Raw genomic sequence first — 24,378 nt, 5'->3', positions numbered from 1 at the left:
GCCTGACCCACTGAGTTCATCCAGCACTTTCTTTTTAACCCTCTGAAATGGTTGTGCAAGCTCATCAGTTATTCACAAGCAATTAGGAATAGACAGCAAATGTGGTGCTGCCATGTGATAGTGATTCATCAGGAAATCTGATGGTGGCAGCCACCATTTTTAAGGAGTTTATTAAGCTGTGGTGGTGGTTATTTGTACTAAGGCAAATAGGCAGTGATGATCATGTCATTATTATCAATTATTCGTGTCCTCTTAGAAGTAGCATTTATTTCCATTCATAGCAATGCCAATTACCATTTATTAAATTTCTAAATATATTTGCAGAGTGTACTGAGGACCAATAGCAATATGAGATCAAGTTCTCAATATTTAAGAATGTAGAACAGTACAGCAAAGGAACAGGCTCTTTGTTCTACAATGTCTGCACCAAACATAATGTAAAGTCTGCCTGTACGTGATCCATACCCTTCCATTGTCTGCATCAACATGTGCCAACCTACCCGTATTATGTTCATCTCCTCCACCATCCTTGGAAGGGCATTCCAGTCACCCATCACTCTGTATAAGAAACTTGTCCTGCATATCTTCTTCAAACTTTCGCCCTCTGTCCTCAAAGCTATGCCCTCTAGCCTTTGATATTTCCACCCTGGGGAAAGGTTCTGTCTACCCTATCCATTGCCTCTAATGTATTAATGTTATATATATTTTTTGGTTAACAAGCTACAATTTGAAAGATGAACCATGCAAGGCATTGATTTGCTAACACAATCTCTTTTTTTGATTTAAATATGTTATTTTAGTCTAAAGAGCAGATAATCATTGCTGTAAAGTAATTATAGGGTGGTTATAGATTTCTTCAAAACAACATTTATCCTTCAGTTATAAATACCATTCTGGCTTATTCTTAATATTTGTGAATGTGCGTTACTACAAATAAACACGGGTAACCTTTTGCTGCTACTATTCATTGCATTGTATATTTGCCAAATAGGAAGTTGATCTACATAACTGAATTTAAAATGTTTAATATCTGGGAATGTGATGTGAGGTTTAAAATTTGTATTTTATTTTCATAAATTTTACTTTGTAGATGACTATTGAAATGTATCCTAGTGACCAAGTTGCAGATTTAAGAGCTGAAGTTACCCACTGGTATGAGAATCTGCAGAAGGAACAAATGAGTCAGCAAGCTCAGCTGCAAGAATTTGGCCAAAACAGCCGGCAAGGAGATTTTACTGGTATGTGTGGATTATGTAATTGAAAGTATATGTATTTGTCTTCACTCTTTCATCACCCTATCAGATTCAGATTCAGATTCAATTTTAATTGTCATTGTCAGTGTATATGCATTTAGATTTCAAGATTCATAGATTCAATTTAAATAATTGTCATTGTCAGTGTACAGTACAGAGACAACGAAAGAGCAGTCCTGCATATATGTGATTTGCGGGCATTTGTCTTCACTCTTTCATCATACCATACTGTGATGCAGTTGGTAAGGATGCTCTCGATGGTGCATCACTCTACCGCCACCATTCAGATTATCATAATGTATTACTGGCCCTTCATGCTACAGAGTAGCTACCTTATTTGAGCTCCGTAGAGTCATAAAGCATGGAAACAGACCCTTGGCCCCAACTTGTCCATGCCAACCAAGATGCCCCACCTACACTAGTGGCCCGCCCATATTCCTCTACATCATTCCGATCTATGTACCTGTTCAAATGTTTTTTAAATGTTCTAATGTATTTGCCTCAACTACCTCCTCTGGTAGTTCGTTCCATGTACCCACCACCCTCTGTGTGGAAATAGTTGTCCCTTGGGTTCCTATTAAATCTTTCCTCTCTCATCTTAAACTTATGTACTCTGGATCTTGAATCCCATCCAGCTAAAAGACAGTGCATTCACCCAATATTTCAATCTTTCCAGCTTCAAAGGTTTGAAAGGTCTTTTATTGTCACGTGTACCAATTAAGGTACAGTGATATGCGAATTAGCATACAGCCATACTAAGAAAGCAACAAGACACGCAACTACGTAAAAGTTAACATAAACATCCACCACAGTGGATTCCCCACATTCCTCCCTGTGATCGAAGGCAATAAAGTCTAATCTTCCCTCGTTTATCTCCCGCGGTCGGGGCAGTCGAACCATCCGTCGGGGCGATCGAAGCTCTCGCAGCTTAACAACATCCTTCCTACATCAGGGTGACCAAAACTGAACACGATACTCCAAATCTCACCAGCGTCTTCTGCAAAATACACCAAAAGCGGTTTGTCTAAAAATACCCCAAAAACATTTGGGCAATTTATGATCTTTTTGATCATATCTCCATTTTTTATCCTTTTTGCCAACTAGCTTCACTTTGCCTTTCCCTCTTTATAGTTTGTAATGTTGTTTGTCTTCCAATCACAAACTTTTCCAGCACGCCGTCTCTGGATCTCCTACACTTATTGGCACTTGGTATCTCTGACAACATTTTTGAGATAGCATGGATTCATTTTCAGCTTACACTCCTGTTTTCATTGGTTGCTAATTTTTGATTCTGGTTTCCCTTCTATTGTTTGATATCCCTGTGCACTATAAAGCACGCTGAATCATTTCATACAATCAGGAGAACAAACAAAATGTTGTGATGGTTTACAGTCTGCATCTTACAATGCAAGTAAAATATAAAGCCTATATTTATGCTAAAGTGCAATTATTCAGTAGCAGTGTTTTAAAGCAAAATCTGCCTTCGTCCTCAAGGAATATGAGGATTTGAAAGAGTATTGGTGAATATAGTTTTGTCATATTGTTAATCCATAGGTTTTTTTAAATTTCTGAAGAAATGTTGCATTTTAGAGCTTCTGAAATAATTCAGTTTTCCTTGTTTGTACACAAATTAAAATTGTCTATTGTAGGTTCAACTGCACCACTTGGTGATAATACAGATTGCAAAATACAACAGAAAACAGCAAAGATCATGTTCGATCGTCTGACTTAATTCTTTCCTAACCACCTTTGTCTGTTTTAATTTAGTTGATTTGGTTGAAATATTGCTGTCAGGATATCATTTGATTAGATTAGCTTATTGTCATTTACTGTGGCTCCAATGAAATTCCTTCCTCGCATGAAGCTCATAGAGTAAGCAGTAAACATGCACCAATGATAAATATAAATAAATACGAGTGCAAAGCAGCAGAAGAGTGCAGAATTGTTGTGCGAGATCCAAGCAGTGCAAAAGAATACTAGTGCAATAATGGAATAATCGAATGAGGTAACAATGCTGGCAGCAACTCAGAGAATGAGATGTGAAAGAAGTGATTGGTTCAGGAATCAAATAGCAGTCGGGAAGAAGCTGTTCTTAAGTCTCGACATCCAAGCATTCAAGCTCTGTATCTTCTCCCAGAAGGCAGAAGAGAGAATAGAGAATGGCAGGGTTATAGGCATCCTTGACAACGCTTCCAGCCTTCCTTGTATAATGCACCATGAAGATAGTTCAAGGTTTCAAGGTCAGTTTATTGTCACCATGTACCAATTAAAGTGCAGTGCAATTTGAGTTACCATACAGCCATACTAAGTGAAAAGCAACAAGACACACAACCATATAAAAGCTAACATAAACATCCACCACAGTGGATTCCACATTCCTCACTGATGGTAGGCAATACAGTTCAATCTTCTTCCTCTTTGTTTAGTTTAGAGATACAGCGTGGAAATAGGCCCTTCGGCCTACAGAGTCCATGCCGACCAGCGATCACCCGAACACACTAGGGACAATTTACAGACGCTGATTAATCCACAAACCTACATGTCTTTGTAATGCGGGAGGAAACCGGATCACCCTGAGAAAACTCATGCGGTCACAGGGAGAACGTACAAACTTCGTAAAGACAGCACCCGTAGTCAGGATTGAGCTCAGGTCTCCTGTGTTGCAAGACAGCAGCTCAATGACTGTGTCACTGTGCCTGCCCTGGATAGACTGGGTGGACTATCCTGGATGGACACAGATCCATGATAGACTGAGCTGTGTTCACTACTATCTGCAGGTTCAGGCAGCCAAGAGCTGAGCCTAGCAGTTGCCATTCCAGGCTGAGATACATCACGTCAGAATATTTTCTGTAGTGGATCTATAGAAGTTCAAAGATGTGCTGAACGTTACCAGATGCCTAAGAAAGTAAACACGCTAATGTGCTTTCCTGATCTTTACATTATTGTGAAGAGACCAAGGTAACTTGCTGGTGATATGGAGCCTCGGAACTTGAAACTGTCAATCATCTCCACAACAGCTCCATTAATGAAGACAAGGTGGTATTCACCTCCTTGCTTCCTTGGGTCACCAACCAACTCCTTTATCTTGCTGACATTATGGTCAGGCCATTGTCCTGACACCATAATGTGAGGATTTTGATCTCCTTCCTGTACTTTGTCTCATCATTGTTAACCCGCCCGACAACAACTGTATGATTTGCACATCTAAAGATATAATTGTCCTATTACTTGGCCATGCAGTTGTGGGTGTGGAGGGAGGAGAGCAAGGGGCAGAGCACTACCCTGAGGTGGAGCAGTGTTGACGATCAGTAGACCTAAACTGTTTATGTTTGTTTTTCAGGAGGTCTTATGGGACCTGTGAGAATGATTTCCTCAGGACATGAACTTACCACAGATTATGATGAGAAAACACTCAATGAACTTGGATTTAAAGATATGCAGGTAATTGAAATGTTCTTTTTTTTAAAATATATATGGCTGAGTTGTTAAATCTAAAGGCACGGCATTAAGCATCATTGAAGGGCCTGTTCTACTATGGCGACTAATTGGCTATAGGTGCATCAAATCCAGGACAAACAGACTCAGGAATAGCTGCTTCCCGAGAATTATGTCTACCATAAATTCAAATCCACACATGCACTGACTACACCGCCCAACAGGACTTCCATCTGTATATATGTATGTAGCGCCGTAGAATTTGTGCACCTATTCCCCCCCCCCATCTCCCTTCTGTTTTGTTTTTCTGTTTCTTGTTTTTTGTGTAAAATTGTATGTATGCACTGAGTACGAGCAGCTTTCAGTTTCACTGTACATGTATAGTGACAATAAATGGCATATCTATATCTAGTTTAGGAGCGTCTGCGCTCGCCACAAGCTCGCAGCATGGTTTACACATGGTCCTAGGTGGTCACTGGTAAGCCTCCTTCATGGTCGAGAGGAGTTCCCGCATAGTGGTTACTACTCGCGGCCTCAATTTGGTCGCGGAAAATGTTTCAACATGTTGAATAATTTTCTGCGAGCAAAATTTGGTCGGAATGGAGAAAATCGATACTTTTGAACTCATAGTGTAGTGCTGGTGGGGTCGCCATGTCGTTGTAGGTAGTCGAGGTAGCTGTTAGAAATCTCCTTTGCTGACCTGGCATTTTAATTGGCTCATTGGCGAAAAATAAACCATAAGCACGAGTTTTCAGAACCAAGGAAAACCGACCGGTAATGTTATATGCCCGCTAAACTTCACAGCTGTGTATCTCTGGCTTATTAAAAGTTGTCTGGCTTTTTTAAAAAAAGTGTCTCCACTCCTTCTCTCCCCGCTCTTTTAAAGGACTTACTGTACACTGTGCTAGCCATCTTTAACCTTCCTGTTCATCGCGGGTATCACCTTGGCTTTGCATCGTGTGAATTTCAGACAGCGCTCCCTGCTTTCCCTGGCCCCTGCCTTTGTGATGTGTTTGTGTGTGTGTGTGTGTGTTCGCTTGTGTGTGTGTTCCGCGCTGACGGTCGATCCAGCTCGCGGTTTTTCAGGCGAGTGCCCCCGAGCTTGAAGGTCGCAGACAGTTTGCTGAAAAGTCGCGTAAGTGGGACAGGCCCTTGAGGCACGAGGGGAACCCTTCTGTCTATCTCTCTTCCTGCCCCCTGCTCCTTTCCCATTGCCATTCTTCAGTCAGTGGGTGGTGAATCTGTGGAATTTGTTGCCACAGAAGGGTATGGAGGCCAAGTTAATGGATATTTTTAAGCCAGAGATTAATAGGTTCCTGATTAGTATGGGTGTCAGGGGTTACAGGATGAAAGCAAGGGCTCAGAGGGAAAGATAGATCCGCCATGATTGAATGGCGGCGTGGACTTGATGGGCTGAACGGCCTAATGCTGATCCTACAACCTATGAACCCTGCAAATCTTTTCTCAAGCAGCTTATAAAATTCCCTTTTGAAAGTCCTGCCAAACTCTGTATCCTTTATATCTGGGGGGCTACAATCAAAACTACTAAGTTTACAAAAACAACTTGCATTTTCCTCGTATCTTTTTCCGTCAACTCAAACTCGGAGAACTGTGTCTCTGCTTGGCCCTTTGCAATTGGCTCTTCAACCTCCTCATTGGCAGGCCACAATAAGTTGGAATTGGAAACACCACTTCCTCCCTGACAACCATTAACACAGGAGGACCTCAAGGCTGTGTGCTCAGTCCCCTGCTGTACTCTCCCATGGTCGGGTAGCCTGACACTGTTCTAACATCATCTTTAAATTTGCCAACAATACCACAGTTGTTGGATACATAATGCGTATAACAGAGAGTACAGGAGAAAAAATGATCATCTCGTTTAATGGTGCAAGAACAGCAATATTGCTCTCAACGTTAAGCAGGACCAAAGAGCTCATTGTGGACTTCAGAAAGGGAAAGCCTCAATGACTATCGACCAGAGGCACTAACGTTCGTGGTGATGAAGTGCTTTGAGAGGTTGGTTATGGTGCATATCAACTCCTACCTCAACAAGAACCTTGACCCACTACAGTTCGCCTACCGTCACAACAGGTCAACGGAGGATGCAATCTCACTGGCTCTCTAATCTGCACTGGACCACTTGGACAATAAAAACAATATATCAGGCTGGTGTTTATAGACTACAGCTCGGCGTTCAATAACATCGTCCCCTCCAAGCTGGTTACCAAGCTCACGGAACTGGGTTTCTGCACATCCCTCTGCAATTGGATCCTCGACTTCCTCATCCACAGACCACAGTCTGTTCGAATTTGCAGAAAAACTTCTTCCTCATTAACAATCAGTACGGGAGAACCTCAAGGCTGCGTGCTCAGCCATCTGTTCTACTCACTGGATATTCATGACTGTGTAGTCGGACACAGTGCAAATTCCATCTTCAAGTTTGCCGATGACACCACCGTTGATGGACGAATTACAGATGGCGATGAGTCTGAGTATCGAAGTGAGATCGACCAATTGACCAAATGGTGCCAGCACAACAACCTGGCTCTCAATATCAGTAAAACCAATTAACTGATTGTGGACTTCCATCCGGCACTCAAATTCACCTGGACCATTTCCGACATCTCCCTACCGTTTCTAGACCTCACTATCTCCATCGCAGGTTACAAACTACTGACTGACATCTACTACAAACCCACTGACTCCCATGGCTCCCTGGACTACACATCTCCCCACCCTGCTTCCTGTAAGGATTCTATCTCCTACTCCCAATTCCTCCGTCTACGCTGCATCTGCACCCAGGATGAGGTGTTCCAAAAGCAGGGCATCGGAGATATCCTCATTCTTTTGGGAATGGGGGTACTCCTCTTCGACTACAGATGAGGCTCTCACCGGGGTCTCCTCTTTTTCCCATAGCTCCGCTCTCACTCCCCATCCCCCCCACTCACCTTCCACCCTACCAGACGTCACAGACAATCCTCCTACATTTTTGCCACCTCCAACGGGATCGCACCACTGCCTACATCTCCTCACCTTCAGGCTTTCTGCAGAGAGCGCACCCTCTGTAACTCCCTGGTCAATTCGTCCTTTCCCACCCAAACCACCCCCTCTCCTGGTACTTTCCCTTGCAACTGCAGGAAATGCTACACTTGTCGCTTCACCTCCCCCCTCGACTCCACCCAAGGACCCAAGCAGTCTTTCCAGATGATGCAGAGATTCACCTGCACCTCTGCCAACCTCATCTATTGCATCCACTGCTCTAGGTGTCAACTGCTCTACATGGGTGAGACCAAGCGCAGGCTTGGCAATTGCTTCGCCCAACACCTCCGCACAGTTCGCATTAACCAACCTGATCACCCGGTGGCTCAGCACTTCAACTCCCCCTCCCATTCCGAATCCGACCTTTCTGTCCTGGGCCTCCTCCATGGCCAGAGTGAGGCCCACTGCAAATTGGAGGAACAGCACCTCATATCTTGCTTGGAAGGTTTACACCCCAGCGGTATGAACATTGACTTCTCCAATTTCAGGTCGTCCTTGCTATCTCCCTCCTTCCCCTTCCCTTCCTAGCTCTCCCACAGCCTATTGACCCCGCCTCTTCCTTTCTTCTTCCCGCCCCACCCCCACATCAATCTGAAGAAGGGTCTTGACCCGAAACGTCATCTATTCCTTTGCTCCACAGATGCTGCCTCGCCCGCTGAGTTTTTCCAGCAATTTTGTCTACCGCCGATTTTTCCAGCATCTGGCGTTCTTTCTTGAACAAGACTTAAAGAACTAGGTCTTTGCTCATCCCTATGCAATTGGATCCTCATTGGTAGACTAAATCAGTACTAATTGGCAACGACACTTCTTGATAGAATGCATATATGAGCGCCTCAAGGTTGTTTGCTCAGTCCCCTGCTCTATTCTCTCTATACCCATGACAGTGTGGCCAGACACAGTTCTAATGCCTTCTCTAAATTTGCAGATGATACCACTATTGTTGGACGAATAACGGGTAATGATGAGTCAGAGTACAGAAAGGAGATTGATCTGATTGAAATTTGGTAATTTGGTAAATTTACCATTCTCATTGGTAAACTGGTCACTCTCGGCCTCTCCACTCTCACATGTGCCTGGATAAAAGATTTCCTCACCAACCGGCCCCAGACTGTGAGACTCGGCCCCCACCTCTCCTCCACTCGCAGGTTGAGTACCGGCTCCCCACAGGGCTGTGTGCTAAGCCCCCTCTTATACTGTCTCTACACCTACGACTGTAGTCCGGCCCACAACAACAACCGCATCGTCAAATTTGATGACGACACTACTGTAGTCGGACTTATTTCAAAGGGAGACGAGGCAGCCTACAGAGAGGAAGTCCTGAAGTTGACAACCTGGTGCTCAGAAAACAATCTGGCTCTGAACACCAGGAAAACAAAAGAGCTCATTGTCGACTTCAGGAGGCACAGCACCGACTTAGTCCCCCAACACATCAACGGTGAGTGTGTGGAGAGGGTCAACACCTTCCGGTTTCTCGGCGTCCATATCGCCGCTGATATCTCCTGGACAGGCAACACGACAGCGGTCATCAAGAAGGCTCAGCAGCGGCTGCACTTCCTGAGGGTCCTCAGGAAGCACAACCTGGACTCTAACCTGCTGCTGACCTTCTACCGCTCGTCCATCGAGAGCCTGCTGACATACTGCATTACAGCATGGTATGGCAGCTGCACCATGGCAGACAGGGAGAGGCTTCAGAGGGTAACTAGGACAACGCAGAAGATCATTGGTTGCCCTCTCCCCTCCCTGATGGATATCTACACCTTCCGCTGCCTTAGCAGGGCAAAGAAGATCATCAAAGACAGCTCCCATCCTGCGTTTGGACTGTTCGACCTGCTGCCCTCTGGAAGGCGCTATAGGTGCATCAAATCCAGGACAAATAGACTCAGAAATAGTTGCTTTCCGAAAACTATAACTACTCTGAATTCAAATTCACACATGCACTGACTTCACAGCCCAACACCCGGACTTCCATCTGTATATATGTATATATGTATGTAGCGCCGCAGAATTGTGCACCTATCCCCCCCCTTCCTTCTGTTTTTGTTTTTCTGTTTCTTGTTTTTTGTGCTAAATTGTATGTATGCACTGAGTACGAGCAGCTTTCAGTTTCACTGTACATGTATAGTGACAATAAATGGCGTATCAAAGGTGCCAGACTACACATTTGCTCTCAGCATTAGCAAGACCAAGGAGAAAGACCAAGGATGCATGAACTTGGCTTTATTGATGGGACAACAGTGGAGAGAGTCTGGGCTCAGCATATGCCTCTACTTGGAATGCTCAATGCCTCTACTTAGAAGATCGAAGAAATTTGTTTTGTTGTCAAATACCCTTAACAAACCTTTGCAGGCGGTGAGCATACTGACTGGTTGCATGATGGCTTGGTTTGGTAACTCGAATGGCAGGAATGAAGGAGGTTGCAGAAAGTGGTAGATGTTGCCCAGTCAATCACGGATATCGATGTCCCCACCACCTTGGGGGTCTACAGGAGAAGCTGTCTCAAAAAGGCAGCTAAAATCGCCATATCATCTTGGCCATGCTTTGATCTCGCACTACCATTGGTGTGAAAGTACTGGAGCCTAGAAACCATGACCACCAGATTCATTAATAGCTTCTTCCCAACAACCATCAGGCTCTTGAACACTGCACAACACTAACCACAACCATACTTCAATCACTATGATCTACTATGGACTTTGTTTTGATTGCATTACCAACTTTGGTTTTGCACTTTTATGGTGTGGTTTCCAAGTATCGCTGATAATTAATTTATTGTGTTATTGCTAAAGTATATGTATCCGTGTGTTAATGGGCCTGTAAAGCTGCAGGAAGTAAGAATTTCATTGTTCTGTTGCCAGTAGATATGACAATTAAAACACTCTTACGTTTTTTTTCTGCCTGCAGCTTTGTACATTCAATGTATTTTGTGTTTTTCTGTCCTTTCTGCCAATCAATTAATGACCTCTTGCAGCATCTTACTGTCCTTCTTTCAGTTTGCACACTTCTAAGTTTGTATTATCACACATTTAGAATGTTTTCCCTGCCAACCATATCAGTCATTAAGGCTGTGATTTTGGGATTGCTTTACCTTCATCTATTCTGAAAAACAATCTTTTATCACTGAACTTGGCTCAGAAGCCAAGTTGCTTTCCAGTGAAAAGTATGGGACTTTATCAAGTGCTTCTGGTGATGCACCTAAATATCTACTGCATTCCCTGTTCAAAGTTTTCTTTTTATATTAAAAAAAAGTTAAGGCGGGTTAGTCGGACTTATTTTCATTTCAGAAAATTATCTCACCCAAAGTTTTCCTCGCAATTTTATTTTACCAGATTTCTGCTTCTAATTGACTTCTTTCTGATGGTAATTAAGCTAACTATTCTATAGCTGCCCAATAAATCCTTGCAATTTAGATGTTTAGTTCTCGGAAGTATTGGAATATTATGACAGGACATTTTGCAGTTTCCAGCTCGTATGCATTCCCATTTGGAGCAGGTGACCTATTTGCTCCAAGATTGAAGGTAGACACAAAATGCTGGAGTTACTCAGCGGGACAGGCAACATCTCTGCCTTTAGTTGTCACCTTCCCCTCAGCTACCAATGAACCGATCGACATTTCCTTATCGCCATTTGCTTTGATCTGTCATTTTCACACCTTACCCTTCCATATCTCTGGACTCCCTCTCCCCGACTTTCAGTCTGAAGAAGGATCTCGACCCGAATCATCACTCATTCCTTCTATCCAGAGATGCTGCCTGTCCCGTTGAGTTATTCCAGCATTTGTGTCTATCTTCAGTGTAAACCAGTATCTGCAGTTCCTTCGTACACTGCTCCAAGATTCACCAGCTTTCCCTTTTCCTGTTCATCAGTTTTGCTTCCATCTGTTATTTCTCATACCTCTCTGCCTTGTATTTTGTCAGCACTCTAACCTTTGGTAAAGGCTAATACAAAGCAGTCAGAATTCCAGCAGTACCTTCTACCTCAATCATGTCCTTTATCAAAATGAGCTAACTTGTCATCATCATCGTCCTCAGACTCTTTCTGTCTTATTTCTGCCATTCACTTCTCGTGTCATTCAGCTTATTATATTCAGCCTGCATTTTACAGAATTATTCAGCTGATTAGTCCACTACTTTTCTGGCAGTCTTCTTTTCCATGACATTTATTATTGAATGCAATTGCAAAGTTGATTGCAAAGTTCCTCATAATTCTTTCTCATTACGATCCTGAACAGACCAATATGCTTTGAGTTGAATGAATTATTATATTCCAGGATTTTTCGTCTGCAGCTAACTTAATTATTTTTTTTACAGATGGTATTTGTATCACTTGGTGCTCCACGTAGGGAGCGCAAAGGAGATGGCATTCAGTTGCCCGCATCTTGCCTTCCTCCACCCCAAAAGGAAAATATCCCAATGCTTTTGCTCCTGCAAGAACCACATCTTACTACCTTGTTTGACTTGCTTGAGATGCTAGCATCATTTAAACCGCCTTCAGTTGATCACACAATGGAAGATTTTGAGGTAAGGTGTTGAATGCATCAAGTACCATGGTCATGGAAAAGCACATAGTTCATCATTTAAAGTTTGGTAATTAAACCCTCGATTTTTAATCTCATATAAATGATTGTTTCCTAGTCAAAAGAGTTGTTTTTGTTTTCAGTGCGTACGGTACCCTCCATAATATTTGGGACAAAGACCCATCATTTATTTATTTGCCTCTGTACTCCACAATTTGAGATTTGTAATAGAAAAAAATCACATGTGGTTAAAGTGCACATTGTCAGATTTTAATGATTATGCTGCAATAAATTCATAGGCAATATAAATAAGATTGTATTTTAAAATAAAACCAAGTGTTAATAATTGGGGCATAATATTTGCACTAGTCCTGTTGATAAGTTAATGGGAATACTGTAGCTTTATTGCTGTACTTTATGGTGTCACTTGAAGTTTTGTTTCCTTGCTCATCACAAATCCTCTGCTTTTTACATTTTGTGACTAAACAAGGGGAATTTGAGTGGTTTTAATGGAGAAGCTAGCATCCCTTCATTTACAGAAACATCTTTTCTATATGGAATCATTTGAGATTGCATCATCTGGAGTTTAATCAGGACATTGAGCAATTTTGTTTGTTCCTCAAATTATCACAAAAATCAATTGGTCATTGGATCCTTGCTGGGAGCACATTAATTGGCTTTCCATTGAATTATTTGCACCATTGTATCTAATAAAGAATGGTTAATCATGTTGATTTTGTTAATTTATTGAATTACTTCTGACCAGATTTGCAGTTTGGTTCTGTGTTAGTTGATATTTGATTTGCCAGATAAACCTGATAGCAATTATCAAGGCAGAAAAATAATTAAAGACTTTTGGCAAAGAGTTACGTTGGTTTTTTTAAAAGTATTTTAATTCCTTTGTCAGTGTATTTCAAGGATTTTAAATTATGACAATATTATTAACAGTTTGAGTTTATTTTACTGTAAGATTTGATTTTCATATATAAATTAACTAAATAAACCTAACCAGGTAATTTTGACCTGTTGATTAGTTGTCACCTGTGCCTTCGGGAGGAGAAGGGGATGCTGTGTAATGTATTTGTGGAGTTATTTTAAATTTTAATCATTGTTTTATGCATGGACATTCAAATATTGAATCGGGATTCAATCTGCGAATAAAAAATGCCTTCATTTCATGAAATCCAATAAGCTGTTAGGCAGTGGCTGCGGAATAAAGCAATGATGTGGGATATAAAAATAAAGCTTGCATTTTCATTATCACCCCATCATTTCCCTCAAAACAAAACAAGTGTACCGTTAGTCTATATCTACTTTGAATTAGCAAAAATCAAAGAGCTGAACTAGTTTATTTGTTCTGGATGCAGTGGTTAAGACATGTTGGCCAAAGCACAAATAACACATCCTTGTAAATTGTTTTATTTATTGGAGAAAGCAAACTGGGCCTTTATATAAAATTTCAATGAAAGGGTTACAATTCCAGAAATGGAGCATCTCTCAATATTACACATAAGCTAAGATTGTGCACAGGTGTTTCTGTTGTCCTTCTGAGAATTTGCTTTGACTTGCCTTTTATTTTCTAGTGCTGACAAAAAAAAAAGACCTCTGAGCTATGCTCACTTAAACTTTTAGAAAGTTTGAAGAAGGGTCTCGACCCGAAACGTCATCTATTCCTTTTCTCCATAGATGCTGCCTCACCCGCTGAGTTTCTCCAGCATTTTTGTCTACCTTCAATTTTTCCAGCATCTGCAGTTCTTTCTTAAACTTAGAAAGATTACTTATGAGATATAGACAATGGACAATAGGTGCAGGAATAGGCCATTTGGCCCTTCGATCCAGCCATTCAATATGATCATGGCTGATCATCCCCAATCAGTATCCCATTCCTGCCTTCTCCCTATATCACCTGACTCTGCTATCTTTAAGAGCCCTATCTAGCTCTCTCTTGAAAGTATCCAGAGATCTGGCCTCTGAGGCAGAGAATTCCACAGACTCACAACTCTCTGTGTGAAAAAGTGTTTCCTCATCTCCGTTCTAAATAGCTTACCCCTTATTCTTAAACTATGGCCCCTGGTTCTGGACTCCCCCAACATTGGGAACATGTTTCCTGCCTCTAGCGTGTCCAAACCCTTAATAATCTTATATGTTTCAATAAGATTCCCCCTCATCCTTCTAAATTCCAGAGTATACAAGTCCAACCACTCCATTCTCTCAGCATATGACAGTCCCGGGAATTATCCTTGTAAACCTACGCTGCACTCCCTCAATAACAAGAATGTCCTTCCTCAAATTAGGGGACCAAAACTGCACACAAAACTACAGCTGTGGTCTCACTAGGGCCCTGTACAACTGCAGAAGGACCTCTTTGCTCCTATACTCAACTCCTCTTGTTATGAAGGCGAATATGCTATTTGCTTTCTTCACTGCCTGCTGTACCTGCATGCTTACTTTCATTAACTGATGAACAAGGACCCCCAATACCGTTGTAGTTCCCCTTTTCCCAACTTGACACCATTTAGATAATAATCTGCCTTCCTGTTTTTGCTAACCTCACATTTATCCACATTAAACCACGTCTGCCATGCATCTGCCCACTCACCCAACCTGTCCAAGTCACCCTGCATTCTCATAGTATCCTCACAGTTCACACTGCCACCCAGCTTTGTGTCATTTGCAAATTTGCTAATGTTACTTTGAATCCTTTCATCTAAATCATTGATGTATATTGCAAATAGTTGCGGTCCCAGCACCGAGCCTTGCAGTACCCCACTAGTCACTGCATCACTAGATATGACCAGTCTATTTAAATTCCTTTTAACCTTTTGCTTCCAAAATATGCTTTATCATTTAGATAGGGCAATTGCATGAACATTTGAAATTGGGGAATTTAAAGATGATTTTTGATGGGATACAATCACTTTTTTTTGAAGTGTAGAAATTATTATGCAGCAACCAATTTTGTGCAAAATATAACAGAACATTATCAGCTACTATTTTACTTGTAATGAGTAATTTATGATAAAATACTAAACTCAAAATCAGAATCAAAAAAATTAAAACCAATTTATACCAGCCCATAAATGGTTAAGCTTTATGAAATTGCTTGACGTTGAAGGTTAATTTGTCGTATGATGGCTCAAAGCATTTCCCGAGCTAATTACCATTCTGATGATAAGTGTGGTTGATAGGCTATCTCTCCAAAGAGATAATATATAAACATAATATAACATAACAAGAGAGAGGAAAAGCAAGGATTGCTTGAAGTTAGAGAAGATAATATTCATACTGCTGGGGTGTAATCTGCCCAAGCAAAATATGAGGTGCTGTCCCTCCATTTTGCGCTGTGGCCTCACTGACAATGTTCTAATATTTTGCTTGACTGTTACATTTACAATATGACCTTTTATTTCCTCATGCTGCATGTAGACTGTGCGCTGTGAAGAATTGCACCTTCACGCAGAAAACCTGTCGCGGCGTGTTTGGGAACTGTTAATGCTTCTTCCCACTTGTCCAAACATGTTACAAGCATTTCAAAATATCTCCGACGAACAGGTGAGGGAGACATTAAATATTTGCACTTACTTTGAAGCTTTGCGATGAATACATGGATAGGACAGGTTTGCAGGGATATGGACAAACACCGGCAGGTGGGACTAGTGTAGCTGGGACATGTTGGCTGGTATGGGCAAATTGGGCCAAAGGGTCTGTTTCCACACTTATGGCTCTATGGCTAATTATATAAAGATGCTGCAAGATTATGGGTTCGGGATATCAAAATTGTAACAAAAGGAACTTTTAACAGATTTAGAAAGGAGTTGGGTTTAGTTACCAGTCAATGGTTTTGGTCATTCAAAATATGGTTCACTTCAATGAAGCATTTAAAAGATGCATTGCACAACTTCCAAAATTATAGATTTAGGTGAGGCTAACTTGAACTTGCTGTGTGGTAAACAGGGTAAACGGTTGATGGATAAACTGATAGATAATTAATAGGTGATGTTCAAAAATAATTCATATTGCGGAACCCCTTTTCTCCACTGGGGAAAAGCTATGCTTGATGAACCACTGTTCATGCTAAATCACCTGTTAATTTTAAATCTGAGACTGGTTAAACAAAAAACAAAGTTTCAATGTTGGGGACAGTGAGAAATGGGACCAGGATATGGATTCATCTCAAGGGCTAACTGGGTACCCTTGTTTCCTGTATTTATGAGTTATTAGTTGCAAATCATTATAGAACCATTCAAGAACCAGAGGACATGTTCAAGGTGAGGGGAAAATAAATAATAGGAACCTGTGGGGCAATGCTTTGACACAAATAGTGGTAGGTGTGTGTGGCAGGGGCTGCAAGAGGATGCAGTTGAGGCAGGTACTACCACAACGTTTAAGAAACATTTGGATAGGTCATGGATAGAAAAGGTTTTGAGGGATATGGGCCAAATGCAGGCATGTGCGGCTAGTGTAGATGGGGCATGTTGGTTGGTGTAGGGCAAGTTAGGTCAAAAAGGACCTTTCCATGCTGTATAAATCTATGACTATACAAAGATTTTTGGTTTGTTGTGTGGTTTTAACACTGCAACATTTAATTGTTATGAGTGTGATGGCATTGCAGTGTTACAATGAGTGCACGGAGACAAAACAAGGCCATTCAGCCCATTTTGTACATGTAAATGTCCATGTTACACGTGAAACATAAGTAATTTTGATGCCTGATCTGTTAATAAAAGGACTGTTTCATATCCAACCATAGTACTATGCAAGTATATTTTATTAAAAGGTCAACTTTTGAGAATAAAAATTGTCGGTGACAAACTGGAAGCTTATAATTTACTCTAGTCCCTCACCAATGTTAGCTGCCACTTTGAAGTGATCTAACTGTAATTTTTAGAACTGTAATATGCGAGTTTAATTTGATAGATTGGCGACAATCTAGGTATTAAAAATCATCTAAAAATCTGCTGAATTTATTTGACTAATGATAAGCAAAGCAGGATTTTCACGTGGAGTTATAGATGGAGTTTTGTGGTACTGATTTGAATAAATCAAAATAATCCCTACATTGCACTATGTCGGCCTATCTCTAAAAGCCAAATGTAGGCCAAGTACAATACACTGAAAGCAATTCACTTTCCTGAATTTTTTGATATTCAATATTGTGGTTAGCATTCTTCCGATGTGTTTCACTTGAAGGGGAATGATGGACACTGCTGGAACGACTTGCTTAAAATAAAAAGTCCTCATAAACTCCTGTACGCACTCGAAATTATTGAGGCCTTGGGGAAACCTAACAGGAGAATAAGAAGAGCATCAACGGTAATTGATGTTTGTTTATTCTGTATTGATCTTATTGGCCTGATTTTGCAGTTGATGATAAGATAATGTCACCTCCTACATCCCTCAGAGAAAGCTTTCAGTAAAGATCTGGACAAGAACTCTCCATCTTGTACTTAATTGCTTCATAGGACCACGCCTCTTTCAAGAAGGTGGCTCATAACTTTCTGGAACAATTTGTGAGGAGCAATGCATGCATGATGCCTGAATTATGAAAACAAATAGCAAATGAAAAAAAATCTTCCGTTGTCATGATAGGATTCCTTTCCTCCTCATTACTCAACATTAACATTTGCCTGCCATTTCTGGCAACTCCAGCTCTCAGCATGTCTTCCCTCTCCTCCCCTCAGTGTTTTGACCGACCACTCCTTCTCTGACACTTGTATCCATTTTCCTGTCTGTCACCCTTTGGCATTCCCTACTTTCTTACACCTTCCGATTCAAGCATAGGAGAATGGAATCAGAAGATGCTGTGGAAAAGGGAGTGCCAGAGGGTGATGTTTTACCACTTGTATTCCAACTGTACAAACTCTAAACCTACTTCCTAATGAAGCAATGATTTAGTTAAGTACATTAATAAGCATATGATGCATCCTCTTTTGCAGTAGAGGACTAAAATAATTAAATAGAAACATGCAATAGAACTTGGTGAGCAGTAGGCCATCTGTTCGAGTTGCACCAGATCCATCTTATGTATCCCGTATAATTCTCCCATTTGATTTGGCCCCATCCACATCTATCCCTCTTAAATTAGCCAATGAACTGCTCAACTACCCTCTGTGGCAGAGAGTTCCAGAGATTCACCACTCTCTGTGTGAAAAAAAGTTCTCCTCATCTCGGTTTTAAAGGATTTCCCCCTTATCCTTAAGCTGTGACCCCTTGTCCTGGACTTCCCCAACATCGGAACAATCTTACTGCACTAGCCTGTCTAAAAAGTTTCTATAAGTTCCCCTCTCAATCTCAAATTCTAGGGCCCAACCAAGTCTTCCAGTCTTTTTTTAAGACAGTCCTGACATCCCAGGAATCAGTCAGTTGGTGAACTTCTCTGCACTCCCTCTATGGCAATAATGTACTTTCTCAGTTTTTCACAACTGCACGCAATACTCCATTTTTCAATTTACAACTGCCTAATTTCCTATACCAAATCCTCACATGAAAGCCAACATGCCATTCGCTTTCTTTACTGCCTCCTGCACCTGCATGCCTTCCTTCACTCTCTGGTGTACCATGACACCCAGGTCTCGCTTCATCTCCCCCTTTCCCAATCGGCCACCATTTAGGTAATAGTCTGCTTTCCCGTTTTTGCCACCAAAATGGATAACCTCACATTCCACATTATACTGCATCTGCCAAACATTTGCCCACTCACCCAGCCTATCCAAGTCACCTTGCAGTCTCCTAGCATCCTCCTCACAGCTAACACTGCCCCCCAGCTTAGTGTCATCCGCAAACTTGGAGATATTGCCTTCAATTCCCTCATCCAGATCATTAATATATATTGTAAATAGCTTCCCACTACTGAGCCTTGCATAGTATGCCATAAAAGTCACTCTTTGCTTATACTTTCCACATATTATCCACATCAATACTGAAAATGTAAGTTTGTATACTAATCTCTTATGTGGGACCTTGTCGAAAGCCTTCTGGAAAGATACACCACATCCACTTTTTCTCCCCTATCCAGCTACAGTTACATCCTCGAAAAATTCTATAAGATTCGTCAGACATGATTTACCTTTCGTAAATCCATGCTGACTTTGTCCAATGATTTCACCACTTTCCAATGTGCTGGCTATCCCATCTTTAATAACTGCCTCTAGCAGTTTCCCCACTATCGATGTTAGGCTAACTGGTCTGTAATTCCCCGTTTTCTCTCTCCCTCCCTTCTTAAAAAGTGGGAGGGAGAGAGAATAGTGCAATCAACTTGCTGAGCATCTCTGTTCTGTTCACAGATTCCATCTTATGTTGATAATTTCCCATTTTATTTCCCCATCCCAATCCCATTGCGTTCTGCTTGTTCTCTTTTATCTACTTTGAAAAGTGCAATAGTCTGTTTCAATTGGAAACATTACAACACTGGTCTGAAAATCTTCTTCAACAAATTCTGGCCCAAATTATTGTTTTTTTTATTTTTCTTCCTTGTTGGACTCATTAAATCAATTTTTACTTTCCAGTTTTTCACACGCCTTACACATTTTTAATTTTCTAATTTCCCCCCCACATGATTTATTTGCATATGTGCTCAAAATGTTTTATACCATTTTCTGGTTTAGATTCATTCAGCTTGAAATGTTACTTCTGTTTCCCTCTCCCTGTTCAACCACCTGGCCAGTTGTGTATTTGCAACATGCTCTATTCTAATAAAAATTATATTTAATTCACTTCCTTCATTATTAAATGTCACTGCCATATACTTTCACATATTTACAATTAAAAGTAATATCTATTTGGCAAGTGGAAAAGTACAAACAACTTTTTGCACAGCACAAATTTACTTTATTGCATATAATTTTTACCTTCTATTTGGCTTAAAATATAATTTCTCGTCATACCTATTATTAAATAAAAACAAATTTGAAGGACTCTTTAGTAGTTGTCATGTGATTATTCTATTACTGCAGTTCATTTTTAATGCAACTTTATTCCAGGGTAGCTACAGTGATCTGTATCCTGACTCGGATGATTCAAGTGAAGATCAGATAGAGAACAGTAAAAATTCCTGGAGTTGTAAGGTCAGTTTAATATTTTCTTTAAATGGATAAAACATTAAAATCTGTCAGCCAATGTGTTATGAAATGAAGGAGGAATTGACTCTTAAATACAATGAAATAAAGTTATATTGGCCCTGTCTGGAAGCTTAAATAACGACATAAATGTTGTGGAATAAACGATTCCCCCCTAGCTAAATATTTGTGCTTTGAGATTTGGGAGGGATGGGAGTGGAATTGCCGCAGAGCGTAAATATTGCGGGAAAGATTTAAACGTACAAAATATTTTCACATTTTTGTATGATCTTTCAAAGGCATTAAATATAGCAATAAAATAATTATTATTTTGGGGAAATGGGTGTTAGGTGTTTTGAAACCTGATGTTTGCTCCATTAAGTTGCCTCCTACTATCACCCATCGAGCTGATCATAAGACCATGAGACATGGGAGCTGAATTAGGCCACTCGGCCCATTGTCCACTCTGCCATTCAATCATGGCTAATCTATTTCCCCTCCTCAACTTCATTCTCCTGTAACCTTTGATGCCCTTACTAATCAAGAACCTATCAATCTCCGCTTTAAAAATACCCAAAATTTGTCCACCAGAGCCGTCTGTGGCAATAAATTCCACAAATTCACCACCCCCTGGCTAAAGAAATTCCTCCTCAACTCCATTTTGAAGATGCATCCTTTTATTCTGAAGCTGTGCCCTCTGGTGCTAGACTCTCTCAATTAATGGAAAAATCCTTTCCACATCCACTCTATCCAGGCCTGTAAATCTTCCCTGGACCGTCTCCAATGTCAGCACATCCTTCTTCAGACATAGGGCCCAAAGCACATCCTTGCTTTTATATTCTAGTCTCCTCTAAATGAATGCTTGCATTGCATTTTCCTTCCTTACCGCTGACTCAACCAGCAAATTAACCGTTTGGGAATCCTACACGTACTCCTAAGTCCCTTTGCAGCACTGATTTCTGAACCCTCTCCCCATGTAGAAAACCCCTTTATTCCTTCCACCAACGTGCAAGATCATACACTTTGTTAAGCTGTATTCCATTTGCTACTTCTTTGCCCACTCTCCCAACCTGACCTCCCTGCCCTGCCGCCTATCTTCATAACATCCACAAACGTGGCCTTATCAATTCCATCTTCCCTATCATATAACGTGAAAAGCAGCGGACCCAACACCAACCCCTGCGAATTACCACGTCACCAGCAGGTAACTATAAAAGGCTCCCTTTATTTCCAGTTTCTGCCTTCTACCCGTCCGGTAGTCTATCCATACTAGTATCTAGCCTCTAATGCCATGGGCTCCTATCTTGTTTAGCAGCCTCACGTGTGGTGCCTTGTCAAATTCCTTATGGTGGCACAGCTGCTGCCTTACAGTGCCAGAGACCATGCTTCAACCCTGACTATGGGCGCTGTCTGTAGAAGTTTGTACGTTCTCTCTGTGATCGTGTGGGTTTTCTCCGGGTACTCCGGTTTCCACCCACACTCCAAATACGTACAGGTTTGTAGGTCAATTGGCTTTGGTAACATTGTAAATTATCCCTAGTGTATGTAGGATAGAGTTAGTGTGTGGGGCGATTGCTGGTCAACGCGGATTCGGTGTGCTGGAAGGCTTGTTTCCGCGCTGTATTTCTAACGTTTAAAGTCCAACGCCACCTGAAAATTCAAGTAAACAACAAGCACTGTCTCTCCTTTGTTCATGATGACCATGTTGGGGTTAAATGCTGACAGGGAAGTTTAGTCAAATGGGCTCTTTTTATGCTGCATGGTCACGTATCGATCTAAAGTTAAACTACATCAAAGGGTAAAAGATGACGTTTGGAATCGCAATGAGAGGCGTTTTAATGATTCGTATCTTTTGTAGGCCTTGTTATAACCACAACATTTCCAATGACAAATATTTTGACAACAGTGGCAGTAGTAAATATTTGAAGCCAGACATGTTCTTAATATTCAGTGACACTTGCCAGATAGGCAGAATGTTGCACACACTTGACTATACGCTCCCCTTCCCAAACAGCATTTTCTGTGGCTAAAAAGATGTGAATTGATAAAGCTTGTCTGTTTGACAGCTGATCACATAAGGCAATCGATAGATGGCAGAATAAAGAAACATTGGCAGGTAAATAGAATATGGAACTGGAATGAATATACTTTCCAATTGGCCACATGAATAATTTAAGTTTATGTACAGCTTCAGAAAGAATTTCTGACAATTGTCAATCTAATGATAAAGTGAACAATCAATTTGGCTATGCTGTAAAAGGTGCCAGAAAGTTTCACAAGGATGTTGCTGGGACTGGAGGGCATCTCAAGAGAGACTGAATATTTGGGGACTATTTTCCCTGGAGTGTAGAAGACTGAAGGATAACATTAGAGGTTTATAAAGTCTTGAGAGGCATAAATAAGATGGATGATCACATTTGTTTTCTCATTGCATGGATAATCTAAAACTAGAGAACATAGGTTTAAGATGAGACAATAAAGATTTAGAGAGAATCTGAGGGGCAAGTTTTCAGACAGATCATGTGTTGGGTATATGAACCGATTGCCAGAGGCAGTGGTAGAGGGTGATGCAATCACTTAGAAGACACTTTAAACAGGTATATGGATAGGAAATGTTAAATATGGGCCAAATGCTGGAAAATGGGATTAGCCCTGGGAGGCATTTTGGTGGGCATGGATGGATGAGTTGGCACGAAGGGTTTGTTTGCATGCTGTCTAACTCTATGCTTGTATTATTCTATGTTTCAGTTTGTTGCTGCTGGGGGACTTCAGCAATTACTGGAAATTTTTTTATCGGGGATTTTAGAACCAAAGGAGCAGGAATCATGGACTGTGGTAAGGGCTAATTCCATCCTGAAGTGATTTCATGCCCTGTGCAGCTTACGAATGCCTGACCTCCATACAGCTAGTACATGTGAAGGAAGACTGGCTGGATGGGTTTTCCGGCTACTGTGCGGTTCAGGCATTTTCTGCCATGTCTGAACTCTGCAGCTGCATTTTCAACGTGAACTGTTCTCAGGAATAGACTCTGCCGCATCTTGGGAACAACTTGCAGACATTTTTATAATACTTTAATATTTTTTCGCTACTAGTAAAGGGGCAAAATTAAAAAGTGAAAATAAATTGTAAATGTTATCGTATGTTCATTTTACAAATTGTACTGCTGTAATGTCTACAATATTTTTGTTGAACTTTACTGGACGATAACAATTCTAAAATTCACAATGTTTTCATTTTATTATGGCTGAGAAAGTAGTACTTCTCGGTTTGACGTTATGTGCTTACATTTGTTTAAATACAGTCACAATAACATCATATTTAATCTTGATAATTGTGAGTGAATGCACTTTGGTGTGGGGGGGGGGAGGCGGGGGCCTGATCAAATAAAGGTAGACATAAGCAATGCAAGGAAGGAGCTTGAAGACGATTAAGGAACAAAGACACTTAGTGTACAAGTCCACAGATCCTTCGAGTGGTAACACAGATCAGGATGGTGAAAACTGCATGGAGGATATATTGAATGGCAGTGAGTAGGCTTGAAGGACTGCTCCTAATTTATTTGTTAAGACCAAGTTATGCCAAAGCAAATACATGAACATGGTTATACTGTAAATAAAGTAGTCTGGTTCATAAACAAGACTACTTGTTGAACAGAGAAGATTTACGAGGATGTTGCCAGGATTAGAGGGTCTGAGCTACAGGTTGAGTAGGCTGGGACTATTCCTTGGAGCGCAGGAGGATGAGGGGTGATCTTATAGAGGTGTATAAAATCATGAGAGGAATAGATCGGGTAGATGCAGAGTCTCTTTTCCAGAGCAAGTGAATCGAGGAGCAGAGGACATTGGTTTAAAGTGGAGGGAAAAAGATTTAATATGAATCTGAGGAGTAACCTTTTCACACAAAGGGTGATGGGTGTATGGAACAAGCTGCCAGAGGAGGTAGATAAGGCAGGGATTATCCCACCATTTGAGAAACAGTTAGACAGGTACATGGATAGGACAGGTTTGGAGGGATATAGACCAAAAGCGGGCAGGTGGGACTAGTATAGCTGGGACATGTTGGCCGGTGTGGGCAAGTTGGGCCG

General features: G+C 41.1%; 1 protein-coding gene across 6 annotated transcripts in view; it reads left to right on the top strand.

Moving 5' to 3' along the window:
• The window catches only part of usp34 (ubiquitin specific peptidase 34), a 217,205-nt gene that overhangs the window by 111,655 nt on the left and 81,172 nt on the right, over positions 1–24,378 (top strand). For all 6 annotated transcript variants that reach the window (XM_055639914.1, XM_055639913.1, XM_055639912.1 and 3 more), the window contains 7 exons: positions 1,091–1,238; positions 4,594–4,694; positions 12,035–12,244; positions 15,667–15,792; positions 17,431–17,553; positions 20,220–20,303; positions 23,043–23,129. In XM_055639914.1, the coding sequence (XP_055495889.1) occupies positions 1,091–1,238; positions 4,594–4,694; positions 12,035–12,244; positions 15,667–15,792; positions 17,431–17,553; positions 20,220–20,303; positions 23,043–23,129 (879 nt within the window). The remainder of the gene's footprint in view (positions 1–1,090; positions 1,239–4,593; positions 4,695–12,034; positions 12,245–15,666; positions 15,793–17,430; positions 17,554–20,219; positions 20,304–23,042; positions 23,130–24,378) is intronic.

Source organism: Leucoraja erinacea, chromosome 8, assembly GCF_028641065.1.
Source record: "Leucoraja erinacea ecotype New England chromosome 8, Leri_hhj_1, whole genome shotgun sequence".
Classification (NCBI taxonomy): domain Eukaryota; kingdom Metazoa; phylum Chordata; class Chondrichthyes; order Rajiformes; family Rajidae; genus Leucoraja; species Leucoraja erinaceus.
Note: the sequence above shows the minus strand (reverse complement) of the source record. Positions and strands in the feature narration are given on the sequence as shown.